Source organism: Apiospora aurea, assembly GCF_038362705.1.
Source record: "Apiospora aurea strain CBS 24483 chromosome Unknown utg000007l_segment0_segment0, whole genome shotgun sequence".
In the NCBI taxonomy this organism is placed as follows: Eukaryota; Fungi; Ascomycota; class Sordariomycetes; order Amphisphaeriales; family Apiosporaceae; genus Apiospora; species Apiospora aurea.
The window spans coordinates 3,283,807-3,301,442 of record NW_027117394.1 but is presented as its reverse complement, the minus strand read 5'-3'; the positions used below and the strand labels follow the sequence as shown (position 1 = coordinate 3,301,442).

The 17,636-nt window shown below is 56.5% G+C and overlaps 7 protein-coding genes across 7 annotated transcripts; 1 reads left to right on the top strand and 6 right to left on the bottom strand.

Annotated features, from left to right (window-relative positions):
* Positions 1 to 668: 668 nt before the first annotated feature.
* Positions 669 to 1,937, bottom strand: PG986_011293 (uncharacterized protein; the record flags this gene model as incomplete). Its single annotated transcript, XM_066847515.1, has 3 exons — positions 669 to 920; positions 1,007 to 1,648; positions 1,719 to 1,937. 3 exons carry the CDS (start codon positions 1,935 to 1,937, stop codon positions 669 to 671), a joined length of 1,113 nt encoding a protein of 370 aa, XP_066697006.1.
* A 1,164-nt stretch (positions 1,938 to 3,101) lies between these two features.
* On the bottom strand, positions 3,102 to 4,307 carry PG986_011292 (heterokaryon incompatibility protein-domain-containing protein; the record flags this gene model as incomplete). Its single annotated transcript, XM_066847514.1, has 3 exons — positions 3,102 to 3,659; positions 3,773 to 3,959; positions 4,030 to 4,307. 3 exons carry the CDS (start codon positions 4,305 to 4,307, stop codon positions 3,102 to 3,104), a joined length of 1,023 nt encoding a protein of 340 aa, XP_066697005.1.
* A 351-nt stretch (positions 4,308 to 4,658) lies between these two features.
* Positions 4,659 to 5,350, bottom strand: PG986_011291 (uncharacterized protein; the record flags this gene model as incomplete). The annotated part of the gene is made up of 4 exons (XM_066847513.1): positions 4,659 to 4,745; positions 4,794 to 4,850; positions 4,983 to 5,096; positions 5,180 to 5,350. The coding sequence occupies 4 exons, from the start codon at positions 5,348 to 5,350 to the stop codon at positions 4,659 to 4,661; spliced, it is 429 nt and encodes a 142-aa protein (XP_066697004.1).
* Positions 5,351 to 7,417: 2,067 nt separating this feature from the next.
* On the top strand, positions 7,418 to 8,482 carry PG986_011290 (uncharacterized protein; the record flags this gene model as incomplete). The annotated part of the gene is made up of 1 exon (XM_066847512.1): positions 7,418 to 8,482. One exon carries the CDS (start codon positions 7,418 to 7,420, stop codon positions 8,480 to 8,482), a length of 1,065 nt encoding a protein of 354 aa, XP_066697003.1.
* Positions 8,483 to 8,864: 382 nt separating this feature from the next.
* On the bottom strand, positions 8,865 to 10,650 carry PG986_011289 (uncharacterized protein; the record flags this gene model as incomplete). Its single annotated transcript, XM_066847511.1, has 3 exons — positions 8,865 to 9,778; positions 9,842 to 10,087; positions 10,254 to 10,650. The coding sequence occupies 3 exons, from the start codon at positions 10,648 to 10,650 to the stop codon at positions 8,865 to 8,867; spliced, it is 1,557 nt and encodes a 518-aa protein (XP_066697002.1).
* A 1,255-nt stretch (positions 10,651 to 11,905) lies between these two features.
* Positions 11,906 to 12,688, bottom strand: PG986_011288 (uncharacterized protein; the record flags this gene model as incomplete). The annotated part of the gene is made up of 3 exons (XM_066847510.1): positions 11,906 to 11,928; positions 12,027 to 12,230; positions 12,307 to 12,688. 3 exons carry the CDS (start codon positions 12,686 to 12,688, stop codon positions 11,906 to 11,908), a joined length of 609 nt encoding a protein of 202 aa, XP_066697001.1.
* Positions 12,689 to 13,739: 1,051 nt separating this feature from the next.
* PG986_011287 (uncharacterized protein) lies at positions 13,740 to 17,166 on the bottom strand (the record flags this gene model as incomplete). The annotated part of the gene is made up of 4 exons (XM_066847509.1): positions 13,740 to 15,529; positions 15,619 to 15,724; positions 15,783 to 16,094; positions 16,141 to 17,166. The coding sequence occupies 4 exons, from the start codon at positions 17,164 to 17,166 to the stop codon at positions 13,740 to 13,742; spliced, it is 3,234 nt and encodes a 1,077-aa protein (XP_066697000.1).
* Positions 17,167 to 17,636: the final 470 nt, after the last annotated feature.

Sequence of the window (17,636 nt, the reverse complement as noted above, 5' to 3'; positions counted from 1 at the left end):
GGAGCTCCCGCAGTTCCCACTCCCGCTCACCCTCCGCGGTCACTCCTTTCTCAAAGGCGTGCCAGCACCGCCAGCACGTCGGCCGGCTGGGTTCGCGCTCGGCCTCGATGAGCTCATGTACGTCGGGTCGAGGGATGATGCCCCCGTAGGCGGTGGCATGTGTTGCGGAGGATGAGGCGGTCGAGGCCGTCGCAATGCTGAAAGAAGATGTCGTTCTGCAGCTCGCCGGGGAGCGTGAGGAGAGTTGACTCGTTCATGATTGCAGCGTTGTGTATCGCAAGAGCAGATGGAGGTGATGGGGAGACAATTTTATTCCTGCGAAATGACTTCGATGTGCGGGGTACGAAAACGATCACAGGTAGCAAACACAAAACAGACATACATGGGGACGGCTATTCTACGCGTGATCTCGTGCAACCCTAAGTCACGAAATAAATGATCTATATGCCATGGTGGTTATTCCTTGAAGATACATTCACGACCTGTCGCCGAGACATCGACTCAAAAAAGCCCATAATGAAAATGGTTCATGGTGAGCCAGCAAACTGTATCGTTGTTTCATTGCAACACCGTCATTGATCCTGGGTTGATACGGGAAAGACACCGAATCATGCCTGGTAGAGGCTGACTGCTAAATCAATCGTTGTTTCCGCACCCCTCGCGCAACCTCACTGCAACTCGGCACTCCTCGCGGCCATCTGTGCCCGGCGACGCTGCTGCCTGCGCTTACAGGGCGACACGGTGGCGTTCCGCATCGCCTCGATGACGGCGTCATACGCGGGGTGCTTTGAGAAGTCCTCGAACCACAACAGCGCGGCGCCCTCGCCGGGGAAAGTGTACGGCACCCAACTGAAGGGGTCATAGAAGTCCCAGATGGTGACCCCAATGCAGGCTTCCGCCTGAACACAAGCACCGACGGCCTGTGATATGGGCAAAAGTTAATTAGTTATCATGACTCTCCCACAAAGGCCACCCCATGAACGAACAGGAATTGGGAGTAACTTACATCTCTGTATGCATTGGCTTGCCATTCCAAGCTCGTCTCGTTGACCGGTGTAGTCTGCCGGACATCGAGCTCCGTATAAGCGACCTCGACCCCGAGCGCCCCGTACGCATTGATAGTCGCTATCTGCTCGTCCAGGGTCGGGGGCCTTGACGCGACGAAGTGGCCCTGAAGCCCAACGCCGTCAATCTTGATGCCGTCCTCCTGGAGCATACGGACGATACGCACGACCCCCTCGCTCTTGGGCGACGGCTTCTCAATGTTGTAATCGTTATAGTAAAGCTTGACCCCCGGCTCGACCTTGGCCGCGGTGCGGAACGCAAGCTTGATGAAGTCCTCGCCCAGCACCCGGTAAAAGACGGAGTCGCGGTAGCTCCCGTCCTCGTCGAGCGCCTCGTTGACGACGTCCCAGGCGTAGCACTTGCCGCGGTAGTGCTCCATGACGTTAGCCACGTGCTCCACGATGACGGCGCTCAGGGTCTCGGGCGTCCAGTCGGCCGTCGCGTTGTCCACCCAGGGGGCGAGCTGGCTGTGCCAGACAAGCGCGTGGCATCGCTGGATCAGGCCGTGCTCTTGGGCGATGGAGGTGACGATGTCGCCTTCGGTGAAGTTGAAGACGCCTTGCTCGGGCTCGGTGAACAGCCACTTTCATGAATGTTAGTATCGAAATGATGGTGGGCGGGTTCAAACTTGAGAGGTTGGGTGGAACACGAACCTTCTGCCCATTGGTAGGGGTGGTCGAACCGAACTCATTGCCGTCTCTCAGGATGGCATCGTACTGATTGTACGATGCCTCTAGACCCGCTCTCTCGCGCTGGCCAGGAGAGTCCGTTGCCGCACCGAAGTACTTGAGACCGGCTTTCTTGGCGTAGGTGTTGAGCTGCGCCGAGGTGAAAGGCAGCAGAGCTGCAAGTACAGTCAATGGTCCATGCATTTTCGAGAAGTGTGCGTGGAACCTGCCAGAAAGGGTCAGGGTACTGTACCAGACTTGCAAATCGGGCAGGTCTGGGAGCAATCAATCAGAAACCTGCAGGAACCGTCCTACTTATACCCTGGTTTCTCTGTTGCTGCCTCCCCGCGTTTTGGTTCTGGGGGAAAGAGGCAAAGCGGCGTGGTCCCGGGTGTGTGGACTTGGCTTCCCGGTGAGTGTTGTGTTGACCAGAGCCATTGGCCAATCATAGCGGAACCCGTACCTGACGTGGATTTGCCCAGGCCCGCCAGTCTTCTATGAGAACCAATACCAAGGGGCTCAGAGCTAGGGAAATCGGCTGTAGCCCCGATGACCTGGGCACGGCTAAATGAATGCGCCCCGGCTCCGGCTAAATTGGGATGGCGCCCGCCAAGTCCTCCCCAGCAGAAGCGCATGACTTAAACGCAGGGGGGCGTTGTGCAAAGGTCCCAGTGCAGTCCGCTTCTACTAATCGTATACCGGAATAGTCGTATAAGCCACCTAGCTCGGAATAGATATGTCCATAGAGCCATAGCGTCCAGTATCATGGTGTCTCATAAGTGTAATAGAGAGATGTCTACGGCCCATACGTAGCCCGGCCCAACGTTGAATCCTCTTGCCACAATTTTCATATTGGTAATGACGTCGTGTTCGGCACCCCATTGGGACCGAAACGTCGTGGTGACCCGCCTGGTTATCGGCTCACCCCTATCTGCCCCCTCTGTCTCTCCTTGCCAGCGAAGGCCTGCCACAGCTAGGGTTCCCCCTCTAATGGTGAGCATTATTGGGCCCCATTGCATCTCTGTCTCTTTGATGCAAATAGTAAAATTGAACAAGGGCTGGGCCGTAAAGGTGCGATAATCCACTTCAAGGCCATGCGTTGAGCTGATGCTGAGGTCTACTATATTTCCCGTTCGGCCACGAGCCGAATAAGACGTTACCATGATGGAGTTCGGATACAGCCACTGCATGGCGGGGGAAATTTCAAAGGTCTCAAGGTTACTCTGACTCAGCGGGCCGTGATCTGAGATTGAACTCATCGGTACTTCTACCCGCAGTAGATGGTGCGTTCTTGTCATTGGACAGGGAGCATACCGTTGCGGATGGCCCCAAGGGAGTATCAGCAGGCAGTATACTTCCCATTCTTGATCACCCAAGGGAAAATTGCAGAAGAACCAGACCAAATTCGCTGGTCGTTCGTTGTTGTATGATCGGCAGATGGCTCGGTCGGTAAGGATACGCCATTGTCTTGATATTAACCAAACCAATGCGAATAGCTTGACCGACTATGCTGGGAGCTGATACACTGCCGCTTCCAGTGCCTCGGAGTTGCCGAAACATCTCTGGGGCCAGGGAACTGACAATGTTCCGGGAGTGAAGGAAGTCACGGGGCGAGGTTGCTAAAAGCCCGTACAGCTGTGTAGCGGTGGCAGAATCTGCTGCTGACCTATTGAGTTCCTCGATATCTTCGACTGAATCTCCGAGCTCTGAAAGACTGGCCTTTACCGGAGTACCCCAGGCGAATAGTGTATGGTCTTCTGGGTTGCGTCTTAGGATCTCCTCCTGGAGACGTTTGAAAGCCTTCTCGCCCTCGCCATAGATCAGCGGCATGTTGATATCGAATATGCCAAGAAGTGAGTAAGCCGCATCTTCGGTTCGTGAGGTGCTTCTACGCGCCGCCCAGGACATTCTCATGGCCACGCTTGCCTGCGAAAGGGGAGCTCCCCCAGAAACGTGCCATCTATGCCTGTGATAGACTCTAGTAGTTGGTCAAGTCCACGTTTATCGCCGAGATGTTGCCAATCGTTATTGAAGAATACGACATCGGTAGGCGCTATGAGCTCTTGTAGCGTCCAGCCACGTTGAAACCATCTGGAATCCTTGCCTTCCTCCAAGCGCAGGACGTCTCGGAGATAGGTATAGCAGACACGCGACTTCTTATACCACCGGTACATCGAGTTGATGGCCTCGGAGAGCTCGGCGCTACTCTGTTTGTCAATACAGCATCTGTCGCAAAGAGCGTTGAAATCTTAGCAATGTCACGGACAAATGGATGAGCACAAGTGCTTTGACTCACGCATCTACCCACACCCACTCTATCCCGTCCTTCAGTGCCATCTTCTGACACATGGCAATTTTCCCGTAGCCGCGCATACGATGGAGAATGTCCTGGTTCCTCTGTCTCCAATCATCTGGAAATCCTCCGAGTTGGGCATCGGAGGAGTAGGCAGCTTGCCAATGTTGGAACGTTACCTCCTCTTCACCCCACGTGTGCGATAGGATGGCATAATCAGGGATTTCATCATCAGAAATAAAGTTCTTTAGTTGATTGGTGGCAGAGTTGAGGAGCCACATAGCGTTAGAGTCTGACACTTTGCAAGAACACAAATCTATTGGTGGTAATTGGTTGGGTTGAGGAAAAGACAGTGGTCGAGACAACAAATCCTCGGAGTGCGGGGTTGTTGGACAATCAGTCATCTGGTTGCATTCAATTGTCCAATCAGAGATTGCCTTACAAAGTGTCACGCCTCAACTTAGCTTGGCAGTCGGATATCTCAATTGCAACGACGCACATCAATTTGTGGTTGAGTCTATCAAAAGGCCATGCAAATCATATTAAAAAGCCTGGTTGAAGTTTACGTAAACGCGACAGAGCCTCTACTCCCCAAAGAGGTCTGTGGGTTGTAATGCTACTGCCTTCTGGAGCTACAACACATTGCCCGCTTGACCCAAGGACTCATCGAATATAGGAAACTGCCGGAACAGTGCCAATCCCTCCTTGTCTTTGGCGAGCTGCCGTTATGCGAAAGAGTTGCATTGCAGTTACTGTTTCGTACAGACCGCCGGGGTATCATCATCATCCGAGTCCCACCAGCACGTGTCTCCGACGTTGTTACACTTTACAGGTATTCATGTGTTAGCGCACTGCCGCGGGCTTCAGGATACAGATACAGGGAAAAGAAAAGAAAAAAAAGACGAAGCCGCAGTCGGTCAGAAGGGAGGTAGGAAAGAGAGAAAGGTCTAACTCACCTGCATGTATTTTCCTTCTCCACATCGCATGGTCTTCTTCGGCCGGAATTTGCCGTCGACTGGTTCATAGTGAACGCATTCTCCGGATGGGTATCCCTTGTGCTTTCGGCATGTCTGAGTAAAGGGGGTTGTTTGTCGTCAGCAAAAGTACAAACAGATCGATGTGTAAGCCAGAAGGAAATGCAGGGGTCACATACTCCAGCCAAGAGGTCGATCCGCTTCTTGTGAGCAGCAGGGGCTGTCGCATTCCCGGATGCTGGTGCCTCCGGAACCATGACCTGGTCACCGCGCTGGTGCAGGACCGCAGCCTGTCCGAAAGGGACCAGGGCGGCGGTGGTGAGAAGGAGGCCGAATTGGAGAAGCTGCATCGTGTATTTGTGTGCGTGTGTGTTTGCAAGAGAAAGGAAGAGGTGGTCAAAAGTAGCTGAGCTTATAAAAAGGATCAGAGTTGTCTGATGTGTCTTGGATTTGGTGGCGGTTGCGAATTGATGAGTATTCTCTGTATATACCCCGATGGCGAGGTGAACCCGTACTTATATACGTCGTGGCATCTTAAAGCCCCTTGTGGGACTAAAGCATAATACAAGCCTACGCCATGAACTGAACGATCTTGCATTGCCCACAGAGCCTGGGTCTATTTTGGAAGAAGTATGGGTCATCCGGCGAAATGTATGGGCCAAATAGAATCCTTCGAATCCTTTGAGGAAAAGAGGATGTGCCATTACCTGATCCGGCTGGACGGGATTGCTCCGGTCATCTCACTTTTCGCTCTAACCTCCGAGCCGTCGAGCAGCGAGACGGTGAAGAGTGCAAAAGGTCAGCTCGACATACCATGCATGGTACGTTGACAACTGGGAGTTAGTCTTAAGGGTGGAGACGGACGTGTATTTGACCGACTGCTTGTTTTGCGCCGCACACAGCCAGGTGTCGATCCTCATGGACAGGTTCTGTGCCATGAGCACCTGGCTACTGCTGGCTAGACACCTAGGAACAAGACAACTTTTACCAGTTGGTACCGCCATTGGGGGCGATGACGCTGTTGGTTGGCAGGTACATCACTATTAAGATTCTCGATATAGGATCCCCCGCGGAAGGATTCAGCATAGTCCACCTTTGCCCCGCCAGTTTATGGGGTACAGTGCTTTATAGTCTCCATTTCAGGTCCAGTGCCGCATTGAGCTTCCAGATCTTTCAGCTCGGATGATGGGCCGTCTCAGCTTCAGAGATATCTGGTTGTCGTTGTCGCGATGACTTCACTGCAGAGAAAACCGACCATCGGTGATGATTCCGTCATCGCCCTCCGGTGAGCACTTGATAGCTTTGTCAGGTATATAAAGACGCGCATTCGTTGATGGGATCATAGATAGCAACATAAAAATGCTTATATTCGTGTAGATTTGTATCATCATTTTGTCTACCGTCAAGTTTGATTGCTCGCTTTTATTCAGTGACCATTTGCTCATTTCCTCCTGTGTATTGCTGACGAGCCTTGATGTGCCTGGCAATCTCCCATCTTGCCTAACATCGCTTGATGAAGGGATTAACATCGCAGTTCACGAGTTTGATCTGCTGCATATCCCTTCCTCACAAAACAGTATCACGTCGGGCTCTGCGTAGGCACTTGATTTGCGCTCTAGACCAGCCAGCCGCCATAGGGCTGTCTGCACAGTGTGTACTGCGGTGGGCGATGAAGCTGTAAATATTCAGAGCGTCGGCTGTGCCTCCGGCGGAGCGAATGAGTCGCCGATCGCCAGACTTTGGCAAACACCGGAGCGCTAACCACTCAGCTAGCGCCCCCTACGGCCAATTTCGGCGCGTCTAGCTCCTCCGGGGGCCCCGTCTGGGCAGGCTCGGACGATCTGCGCTGGTCGGAAGACCCGCCCTGTGCCAGTTCGGAGGATCCACCATGGTGGTCAGTGGCCGTGGCGTTTCCCCAACTGTGCCTCTCTTGGCGCCGCAGCCGACCATGGTAACGGGGAAGTGGCAGCAACCAGTGCCGCCGATCTTGGCTGTCTCAATTCAGTTCCAATTCTTGGCTTTCAGCTCCCAAGGCGCGAAGGATGCCGCGGAGGATCCACAAGGGCGCTTTGCCGCAATGATAGCTCGTTCTGCGCCGCGTCCGGCCGGCGATCGCTCATAAAATAATTGATATCCACCCCGGCACTGACTATTTTCAGTTCCATCCTGGCTCCGCTCGCGATCAGGCACGGAGATGGGACGGTATTTATACACATCTTTACGGCCACCTTGCCGTGACCAAAAGACCACCACAGCAGAGATCCCATCAAAGCCGCCAGACTCAACGGTATTCACATATCCCAGACTAGCTTACGCCCGAGCTGCTGTGGAGTCCCCTTCATTCTTTCCACCGGTACCATCCTGGGGACCGCCCTTCTCATCACATTCTTCGAGACATAATAGCTATTGCCTTCATCATGAGAGAACACTCGCGCCTCTGTCTCGTCGCGCTCCTGGCCAGCGCCCAGGCGGCCCAGGCGCTCTCCGGCCGAGACGACGAAGGCAGCACAACCACCGGTCTCTCACTCTGGGCCGCCGGGGAGGAGACCTCGGTGCAGCCCCTCGAGCGCCGCGCCGACATCGACTGGAACCATCTTATCGACAGGTGCCCCGTCATCCTGGACGACGTCGCGCAGCGGCTGTCGATGATGCCGGATTGGATCATGGAGCCACTCGGGTACGGCCTCGGCGGCGCCATCATCGCACGCGGCACCTGCCAGACGCTCGGCTACCGCGAGTGCCAGGGCCCGACCAACGTAGGCATCGGCACCGGCATCATCCTCGTCATGAAGAGCATCGGCCAGAACATGCAGGGCGGGTCCAAGCACCAGGGGGCCCAGGCCGTCGACACCCCCACCAAGACGGGACGGAAACGACACGCCCCGGACGCCAAGCTGGCAAGCCGTCGCCGCGCCCACGCCGTGCGCATGATCGGGGACGCCCTGCAGAGTTCCGGCAGCAGCAGCACCCGCGGTAGCGCCCGGTACGAGTCCATCGCCGAGGTGCAGCCGTCGGCGACCCACGGCGATGCCTCCTTCTCGCACCTCGCGGCCCGGCGCCTGGCCGACCACGGCGGGTACGCCGTCGACATCCGCGGCCTCTCCCTGGGCCAAGACGGTCCCGCGATGGACCACCGCTTCACCGACCGCGGCGACGGCACGGGCGACGTGCAGATTCGCCCGAGCGTCTCCGCCGGCGAGGGGCTCGAGCGGCGCGCCGACCACGCCGGCTTCAAGATCAGCTACAAGGTCATCGAGGACGGCGACCTCGGCTTAGAGCCCGACGAGCAGGGCGTCGAGTGGGCCGCCGATACGCTGGCCGCCGACTGGGCCAAGCGGGCCGACGAGACTCAAATGGGCGATTATATTGCGGCCATCACCATGGGAGACTCGGGCACGGTGGTGCAGTTCCGCATCATTCCCGAGAAGGGCGGGTTTGGAGACAATTATGAGGATGTCAACACCTGCAATGGTGGAAAGTAAAGTTCTGTTTCTTCTTCTGTATTAGCTCTTAATCCGTCTGAATTTCTTAAACATTTCGGACCTGGCTGGTGGCACCTTTGCATTATCCAAAAAGAAGATACGCTTTATAGAATTATTAACATTTTGATTCTTGAAGACGTGCCTATATGCTTCAAAAAGTACCCAGCCCCAGCCCTCTGCATTCCACATCCAAGTAGTGTTCCTGTGAAACGGTAGTAGAGGGTTTAGATAAATTGATGGCCCGGCTATTGCTCTATGGTCCTGGAATGAGTCCAGCCTTATATATGCGTCCGTCGTGGAGTATGCTGATCGTTGCTTCCATACTCCAATAGTTCCGATAACAAGTATCCATCCAATATGCCACTTGGCAGTATACCCCCTTTCACGCTCTCCTCCAAACCAACGGCGCCCTCTCCGGATGCAGCATCTGCAAAAGCAGCACCGCATACGAATCCGTCTTGGTCAGCCGCCCCACCCGCCTCCGCGCCGCGTCCAGCGTCTCTTTTGGGGACACGACCAGGTCGACGCGCCAGCGCCGGAACAGCGCCGCCATCGTCGCCACGAACTCGACCTGCGAGAACTTGCGCCCGACGCAGTCGCGCGTGCCCTCGGACCAGGCGAGGAAGGCGCCGCGCGGGGGCATGTGGAACTCTTCCTCGTTGGAGGAAGAGGAAGTCTTCTTGATCCAGCGCGACGGCCACCACGCCAGCGAGTCTGAGCCCCAGAACCGCGGGTCCGTCTGGATGGCGCCGTAGCTCGGCGCGATCATGCTGTGCGGCGGGAGCAGGTACGTCCTATCATGGACAGTCACGGGCTGCGACCTGTCCGCCGTCCACTTGAGCACCGGCACCGGCGTGTACAGGCGCATCGTCTCGTACATGACGGCCAAACACCTCTTCAGCCGCGGGAAGTCGGCACGGTAATCCCATTCTTCGGGCCCGCGCTCCCCGAACACGTCCGCGGCCTCCTCGGTGAGCCAGTCCTGCACGCCCGGGTGCGCGGCGAGGAAGTGCAGGGCGAAGGTGAGGGTGTTGGACGTGGTGTCGTGGCCCGCGAAGCTGACGGCGAACATGTTGCCGTAGATCTCGCTCTCGGTCAGGGACTGCGGGTCCGCCTGCGAGGCGCGCACCATGAGTGAGAGGAGGTTGTGGTCGTCGGCGGCCTTGCCCGCGGCCGCTGCGCGCTTGCCTTCTTCGTACATGCCGGTCATGTAGTCGTGGAAGTTGACCCAGGCGGCGTAGACACTGCGGAGCTTGCGGAAGGGCCAGGGCCATGCCAGAGCCTTGGTGCCGAGGGCTAGAATAAGGACGCAGTTCTCCAGGATTGTTTAGAGAGACTGTTTGTAGTTGCCGGTGGAACTGGCAGAGTGGTCTCTGTTGTCGGCGCCTTCGAACGGGAAGGACTTCCCGAAAGCGGCTCGTGATAGCACGTGCAGCGACAGGGTCCGCAAGTCATCGGCAGAGGACCTGATCGACGCCTTGGTGGACCAGTACTGAAGCATGTCGCCTGCTAGCGTGATGACCTCGGACCACACGATCTTGTTGTTGGCCTCGTTGAAACAGTGTGTCAATATGCGTCTTTGCGTTTTCCAGCGTTCTCCTTCGGCTTGACCGATCATTGATTAGCTGTGTCTGAATGGAACAAAAATGCAATGGCCTCTTGACTCACGGTAGATATGTTAGGCCCGAATACATTCAGTATCTCTGTTTGGTTTTCACAATTGTCAGTCACTAGATCCATTAGCCAGAACGGGGTTTCCTAGGAGACGAACCTGTAACAACAACCGGCCGGGTAATCTCATTGCCCCTGCGAAAGACAGACATCAAAGCATCGGGGTCATTGACGTACACCCAATTTTTGAAAGGCGTTACTAAGACCCAGATGTCGCCCATCTCATAATGGGAGCGCCATCTGTCTTCGACCTCCCATCCTCGCCAGTTGTATCTGGTGAAGCTGTTGTCACCAAACGGCAAACGGCGGAGGAGCGGCAGGACCTTCCTGTCGAGGAGGACCCAGAACGGGTTGAGAGGGCTGATGGGGACGATGCGAATGGGCGCGCCGATGGTCTTCGCCAGACGGTAGTTCCGCAGCAGCCGAACGCCGGTGTCGGCCGCTGCGGCCAGTGCCAGCAGAGCTCCGACGGCTAGCAGCACAATCAGCCCGGCCATCGCTTTGGTTCGGTTGATGACGAACGTGTTCCGAAAGTACACGGCAAACGCAGGTAACGAGGGACAATACGATAGCGTAGTTGGCCAACTGGTTCATGCAGTCTGACAATGAATGCACTCGCTATCTTGGCAGTTGAGATGATCAGAGGAAGACTGAAAAATGAGAGGCACGGCAGTAGTACCAGCTAAATGGTTCTCCGTGTCTTTTCGGACTTGGGCGCAAGAACAATGACAGGGGCCCAGGAATCAACCGGATTCGCCAGTTACAGTAGGGGGCAACCCCTGCATATCCACCAGTTTAAGTTACATTGGACAACAACTCCATGAACCAACAACCAACAGAAATCATACCGTCTTGAATTACGGAGCCCGCAATCTGGTTGTCGCCACGACTGCGTGAGCGGAGGACACAGATCGCACTTCCTTGCATCGTCGTCAGGTTAGCGAGGAACAGAGACTGCGGCTCGCTCTTCACGGCGAGTATGGCGCGGAGAAGGCACTGCGGATCAGGTCTCGTGTTTGAGTATATACTCTCACTGGCAAACCAGCGTGGCTGTGGTGTGCGGCTCCGCGACACTTACATCAAGGCATCTCAGGTGGATAATTTCCATACTTTGTTTCCCTTATCAATGTAAGCCCGACGATAGATGTTCGCCGGGCGCCATGTTACTGCCATGGCTGGGTAGTAACAGTGAACCCAATCTGAGGCGTGATCTAATCTTCACCATCGAGTGATCGACCACGTCGAGTCCCTTTGCAAGCGTAGACGACGAGGCCATGACCCTTTGGTACTGTAGCAGGGCTAGGGAACAAGGGGCTCAAAGTGGCTGAGCTGCATGTGACCCCGAGGGGTATATCATCAAAATCCTGACGCCGTGTACTATAGGCTAGACAGATCAGAAATATGCACCCTTTTTCACACACTTACGCTCATTCAATACCTCCACACTAAGCTGAAATGATATAGTAGGCCGCGTGCTGCTCTGTTGCAAAGCAAAGTCAGCGAGTGCCGACCACGATCCCCACATACGGGTTGTGTGTTTTCAGTACTTGATCGGCCTGTCTAGGATCTTGATCCCTCCGAGAGCAATGCTAATGCTCATGGTCAGTGTGAGGGCTGAAAAAGGCAGTAGGCTGCGACATGGAACTCATGTCTTCCAGGGTACCTCTTCTTCCCTGTTTCCGTCTCCTCTTAGAGCGGATCCCCGACATCCGCCTCAGAAACGATTCAGAGGGGGTAAAAACCGGCTTCTTCTTACTTTTCGATGACCTGAAAATCTGCGGGAACGCAGATAAACAGGACACCGCGATAGCTGCCATTGTGTTAGCGCATACCAAGTCGTATATATAGTACGGGTCGAGGCTTTGGGACATACCGACACAAGGTTCAATAAAAGTCCAAAGGAAAAGGTAGGAGCTGTCGAGGTTTCCGTCCGGCCTCCTGGTCGAGTCGATATTGGCAACTCGCACAATGGCAATGGCCGTGGTGACAATCGAGAGGGAAAAGAGGCCCAGGATCGCCAGTTTCTTGGCCCACCGGATCTGGGCCTTCCAAAGCAGGATCGCGGGGAGTGACATGACTGACGAACACAGAAGTCAGATACTGTGAAGCTTCGAGCCCGGCATGGAAGTGAGCTGGGATGCGTAAGTACTTACCCATGAAGTCTGTCAAGACATCCAGTGCGCAATTTGCCTTAAGAGTGGCAGTCTCGAAGCCCACCGACGGCGCCTCATTGCACTCTCGCAGCACGCTTTCCACATCAGATCCGACCAGGCATCTGTATCGAAGGTTCCCGACAGCCACGAGATAGCTGCCCACGGAGACGACCAGGACCGCCCACCAGATCCGATCGAAGTACTGTACGCCGGCGCCGAGCCGCCTGAAAAAGAACAGGAACGCCAGCTTGACGCTGGCCAGCGACGTATAGAAGCATAGCATGGCCACCAACGACGCGACGAGCCACCGCCGCATCCGGTGGAGGAACTGCGCTTCGTCGTACGGCTCGACGCCGGCTTGCACGTTGAGGACGTGGCACATGTCTCCCTGGCCCCCACTGCCACACCGCCGCGGTGATCGAGACGAGGACGAAGGCAAACGTGGCGAAGGCGTCGTCACAGTACAGTCGGCGAGGGCCGCGGAAACGGGCGTAGAGGCGGCATGCGAGTACAAGGCCCGAGGCAGCGGTCCCGGTCCAGGCACAAGCCTTCTCTGACTGTCAATACCCAAGGTAGGGACACAGGTGTATGCGCCACTTTGTATTCCACTTACAACGAAGCCAGTATAAGAGATTCCTAGAGGCATGACGCCCTCAGCGCTTTGGCGTGGGGCTAATATCATTCTAGCGACCTTTGGCCTTGCACGACAGTTCGAGCATAAGCGTGATGAGGTGACGATGAAACGGTCAATATTATCCGCACTTTTGTCAGTGATGTTTATTTCGCATTGGTAGCTTCAAGGGCATGTGGAAAGAAGAGCTGAAAAGGGGATTCTAGCCTCTTCTTCCGGGGCTCACATGAAATCCAGAATATGATATATCAATTGCATAGGGTGTTAAGGCACGGCGACCAACTAGACGCCATGGATCCGCGTAGTTCTAGTACCAACACCAACATCAAATGTCATGATGTATTTGTCCACTCCTTTCAGGCCTTTGCGAGACTGCTTCGCGACGTTGCAGTGCAGCCAAGCACCGGTATGGACGGTAAACGTCGTTATGCAGTAGTCTCGGCCGCTGGTGTGTCCTTCGGACAGCCACTGCTACCCAAGCCTCCGCTTGCCGCTGATACGCCAACCAGCGTCTTCCATCCAACCACTCAGATGCTTCGATTGGGAAATCAACATGCGGATAGGCGCCAAGGACCCCATCACCTTTGCCGACACCGTTCTGCCTCCGTAAATGATCCTTGACTTATCACCAACATCCCAAAAACAGTCTCGCAAATCAACTCGTGTTCGTAAAGAGTAAAGATTGGTGGTATATAACTAACTGAACCAAAGTATCGAATTGGGAATCTCTATGTCATATCGTGGCCGTAAATAATAATTGAAAACATTAAGTTTTAGTTTGGTTTTTCTTACTTCTCGTTGATTAGCAAGTGCCAGCACTCATCTCCCGATCCCGCCTCCCCCACTCGAGATCCTCACCCCCAAAGCCGCGGCGGCTCCGTATACTAGCGGACCGCGTCTTGGACAGAATACTGATGGCCGTCTTGGTCTTCACCAAATCGAGCTGCGTCGACTTGAGCAGGCCCATCTCCATCGCGTCCGACCGGTTCGTGTTGTTGGTCCCGATCTTGGACAGCGGACCGGACTGGTGGTTCAGGTTCTGCCGGAACGCTGACCGGTCCTGGAGCGGCAGCGGCGTGGGCGGCTCTGACTGCATCGCCACGGCTTCGTAGTCCGAGTCGTGTTGGTCACCGTCCTTGTCCTGGCCGCCGGCATCCTCATGCCGGGCGAACACGCGCTTCATGAAGGCGCCGAACCGGTGCAGGGCCTTGGTGATGTCGACCACGGTGAAAGCCATGAAGATGAAGATGAGCGAGATGCCCAGGCCGACGCCAAAGGTCCACGACGCCACGTAGTCACCCTCGAGACTGTCGAAGGCGTCGATGTTGATGCCGAAGTAGGCGGCAATGAAGGACATGGGCAAGAAGATAATGGTGACGATGGTGAAGACCATCACCGTCTGACCCGAGCGCGCGGCGGCCAGGGCCTGCTCACTGGCGAAGCGGGCCTCGAGCGCATTGCTGTGCTTCTGCTTAAGGTCCAGCAGATCCGTCAACGACTGGTAGAGGCGCTCGGCCTGCTCGTCCATGGACTGGATATCGCGCTTGTGGACCTTGAGGTGGCGCTCCTGCTCGAGCGTGCGTTTGCGGATGTCGGCGGCGTGCCAGTTGTTGACGTTGTTGCGCATCAGCCGGCTCGAGCTGGCGCTGAGCTGGAGCTCCTCGAGCAGGCAGTTCTTGAGGTCGCCCAGTGTCCACAGCTGCGAGTTGAGGATCATGGTCAAGATGTTGAGCTCGTCGCGGATGTCGCGCACCTCGGTCAACAGCGACGTCTCGGACCCGATGTCGAGTAGGCGGTCGAATGAGCTCGACTCCTCCGTCGGCGCCTTCTTCTTGTTCTTGCTGCTGCGCAGCTTCGACCGCCGCGACGGGCGGGCCCATTGTCGGCTGTGCGACGACGCTTGCTCGAATCGGTGGAACAAATGCGTCAGATCTTCGGTGACTCGGCCGACGGAGCTTTCGAACATGTCGAGGAACTGGTAGTCTTGGTCATCGGCGCGGTGCCGCGAGAACATGCCGGAGCAGCGACCAGAAACCAGAATGGCCATGTGGTAGACACTTCGCACAGGCGGTCGCGTCTTAGCGTTCATTTCAGCCACGATACCGTCCAGTACGCCTAACGGATCCTTCTGTTTTCCAATGTCCCAGCGCTCGGGGAAACAGGTGATGATGAGGTCCTTGTTCAGCACCAGAACCCAGAGCTGGTCCACCATGAACACTTTGCGCTCATGGCCATGGTCCTCGCAGTAGCGGTACACGACCTGATCGCGATCGCGGGCCGAAGTGTCGATACCGCGGTAGAAAAACTGGTCGAGCGTCCTCCTCGGGTGCAGCGAGGGCTTGTGGTTGAGGTAGGCCTCCAAAAGCATCGTATCGGGCGTCTTGTCCTGGGAGCTCGCATTCTTGGCCGATGATACGATTTTGATGGCGTCCATCATCTTCTGTCGGCTCTCGTCCGTTTCGTAATGGAGGTATGGCATGAACATGGCGATCTTGCCGTCGCCGCCCGGTATGCCCTGGCTGAGGGTCATCTGCGACAGGTTGCTGGTGCTGCGACGGATGCCCTTCCAAGGGCTGAGCGTGTCGCCATCCGCTGGGGGCCTCCCCCGTCGTCATCGCCGGGGTGCTGAGACGAGATGCGCTGACAAAAGGGTCTCATGTAGTTGGCGTGCGGCAACGGACCACAGTGCTCCTGCTCCAGGCATTTCATGAGGGCCTTGAAACCCTCGAGGTCGCGACATCCTGATTCGATGAACCAGTTGATCATGAGCGTTTCCACCCAAGCAAGCTAAACAAGAAGTTAGAGGGGGTCTACCAGGATCGAGTAGATGTGGGGTTGGACTTACGTTGTTGGCAGGAAGATGGATCCATTTGAACTCGCTCTTGGCGTGTCCCGGGGGTCCATCAGTCCATAGGGGAATCGCGGGCCGACCGTTCTTCTCGTCCCACTTGTACAGCAGGTCGAACACTGTGGGTTTCGAGATGCGCTGCTTCTCGCCGTAGTCCTTGAACTCGACGACAGTGGCATTGAAGGCCTGAGTGGCATCGAGCATCGTCTTTGGCAGGCGGTGGCTGTTGTGGCCGGGCGACAAGAGCTCGACAATGTCGTCGTGGCCACGCTCTGCAGCATAAAGCCAGGCGGCGCGGCCGAATGTGTCCTTGATGCCCAGGTCGGCGTCGGGGGTGGGACCATATGAGCTGTGCCGCCTGCTCGTGGCCGTTGAAGGCAGTCCAGTGCAGGGCCGTCATGCCGTTGGACAGGGCGGCGTTCACATCGGCACCGGCCTTGAGCAGAATCTCCAAGCTGGATGTCAGACCCTTCTGGGCCGCATTGTGCAGGGGTTTCCAGCCTCCATCACTGGCTGCGTTGGGGTTGGCGCCGTGCTGCAGCAGAAGCTGAAGCATCTCCTCCCGCGGTGTCTGGGGCACCGATGTCTGGTCGGCGCCTTTGCCACCGTTGCTGCTGTCGACAGTCAGATGCAAAACTGTACGACCACGGTTGTTGACGGCCGATACGCTGGCGCCCTTCTGCAGGAGTGTTCGGGCGAAGTCGAGGTTCCAGTTGGTGGCAGCCCAAAGAAGTGGGGTTCGGCCGATTTGGTCCTTGGCCTCGAGGTTGGCGCCGTGGTCTGCAAGAAGCGCGGCTGTCTCCATCGAGGTGAAGTTGGAGTTGGTGGCCATGGCCAACAATGGGGTGCGGCCGTCTCGATCCTTGGCATCGACGCGCGCGCCCTTGGCCAGGAGCAGCGAGACGATGTCATGGAAGCCTCTCACGCTGGCGGCGAACAGAGGCGTCTGCGACGTGCGCGTCTCGCGGGCCTCAAGTTTCGGGCGATGCTTGAGCAGTTCTTCCACGACGGCGCGCTGGCCGGCCTGGGCGGCCCGGTAGAGGGGTGGGAACTCATCCTCGGCACCGGCATCGACCTCGGCGCCGTAATGGAGCAGCAGGCGGATGATGTTGATGTGGTGTCGCGCCGACGCCTTTTGCAGGGCTTTGCGCAAGGCGGCCTTGTCTTGGGGACTGGTCCATGGCGGGTTGTCGGTCAGGACCCGGCGCACGCGCTCCTCGTTGCCGCGCGCACAGGCGGCGACCAACTTGCGCTGGTACTGGTCGCCCTGGTCGCGCTGGGTGACGGTGGCGCTCGAGTCCTGGGTGGTGGTGGTGGTGTGGCTAGACTCGCTGGCGGCCTTGCTGGCCTTGCTCCCGAGTCGCGCATGTTTTCGAGCCATGGCGCTGCTCCGTCGTGTAACTGGAATGCTGTAGGAAGCTCATGTTGGCTTGGGAGGTGCCGATGGGCTTTTGGTGGTTAATGGCTCGCTGCGTTGCGTGCAGAGTGCATTGTTGGCTGCTAATTGAGGACCGCTTGTGGAGTGGCATCCTGGCGGCATCTCGCCCGCTTGATTGGCATTTGGGCACGGCGACTCCATTTTGCTATCCCCATCCCCGGTCATAGATCTCTCAGGGGGTCGGAGAGTAAAATGAGGGACGCTAGGGCCAGAGCTGGGACTTTCTAGAAGAACGGTTGCAGCAGTGGCCGTGGTGGACTGGTGGAGTTTGACTTTTGGAGTGCGAGGTTCCATCTTTTGCCCTCGAAACGGTTTCTGCATTCAGCACGGGCGGTTACGAGCGGCAAAAACCCGCCGCCACCCGCCCACCCCGGCAGCCCAGTACAGCCCAGCACGCAATGAGTCAGCCAGCG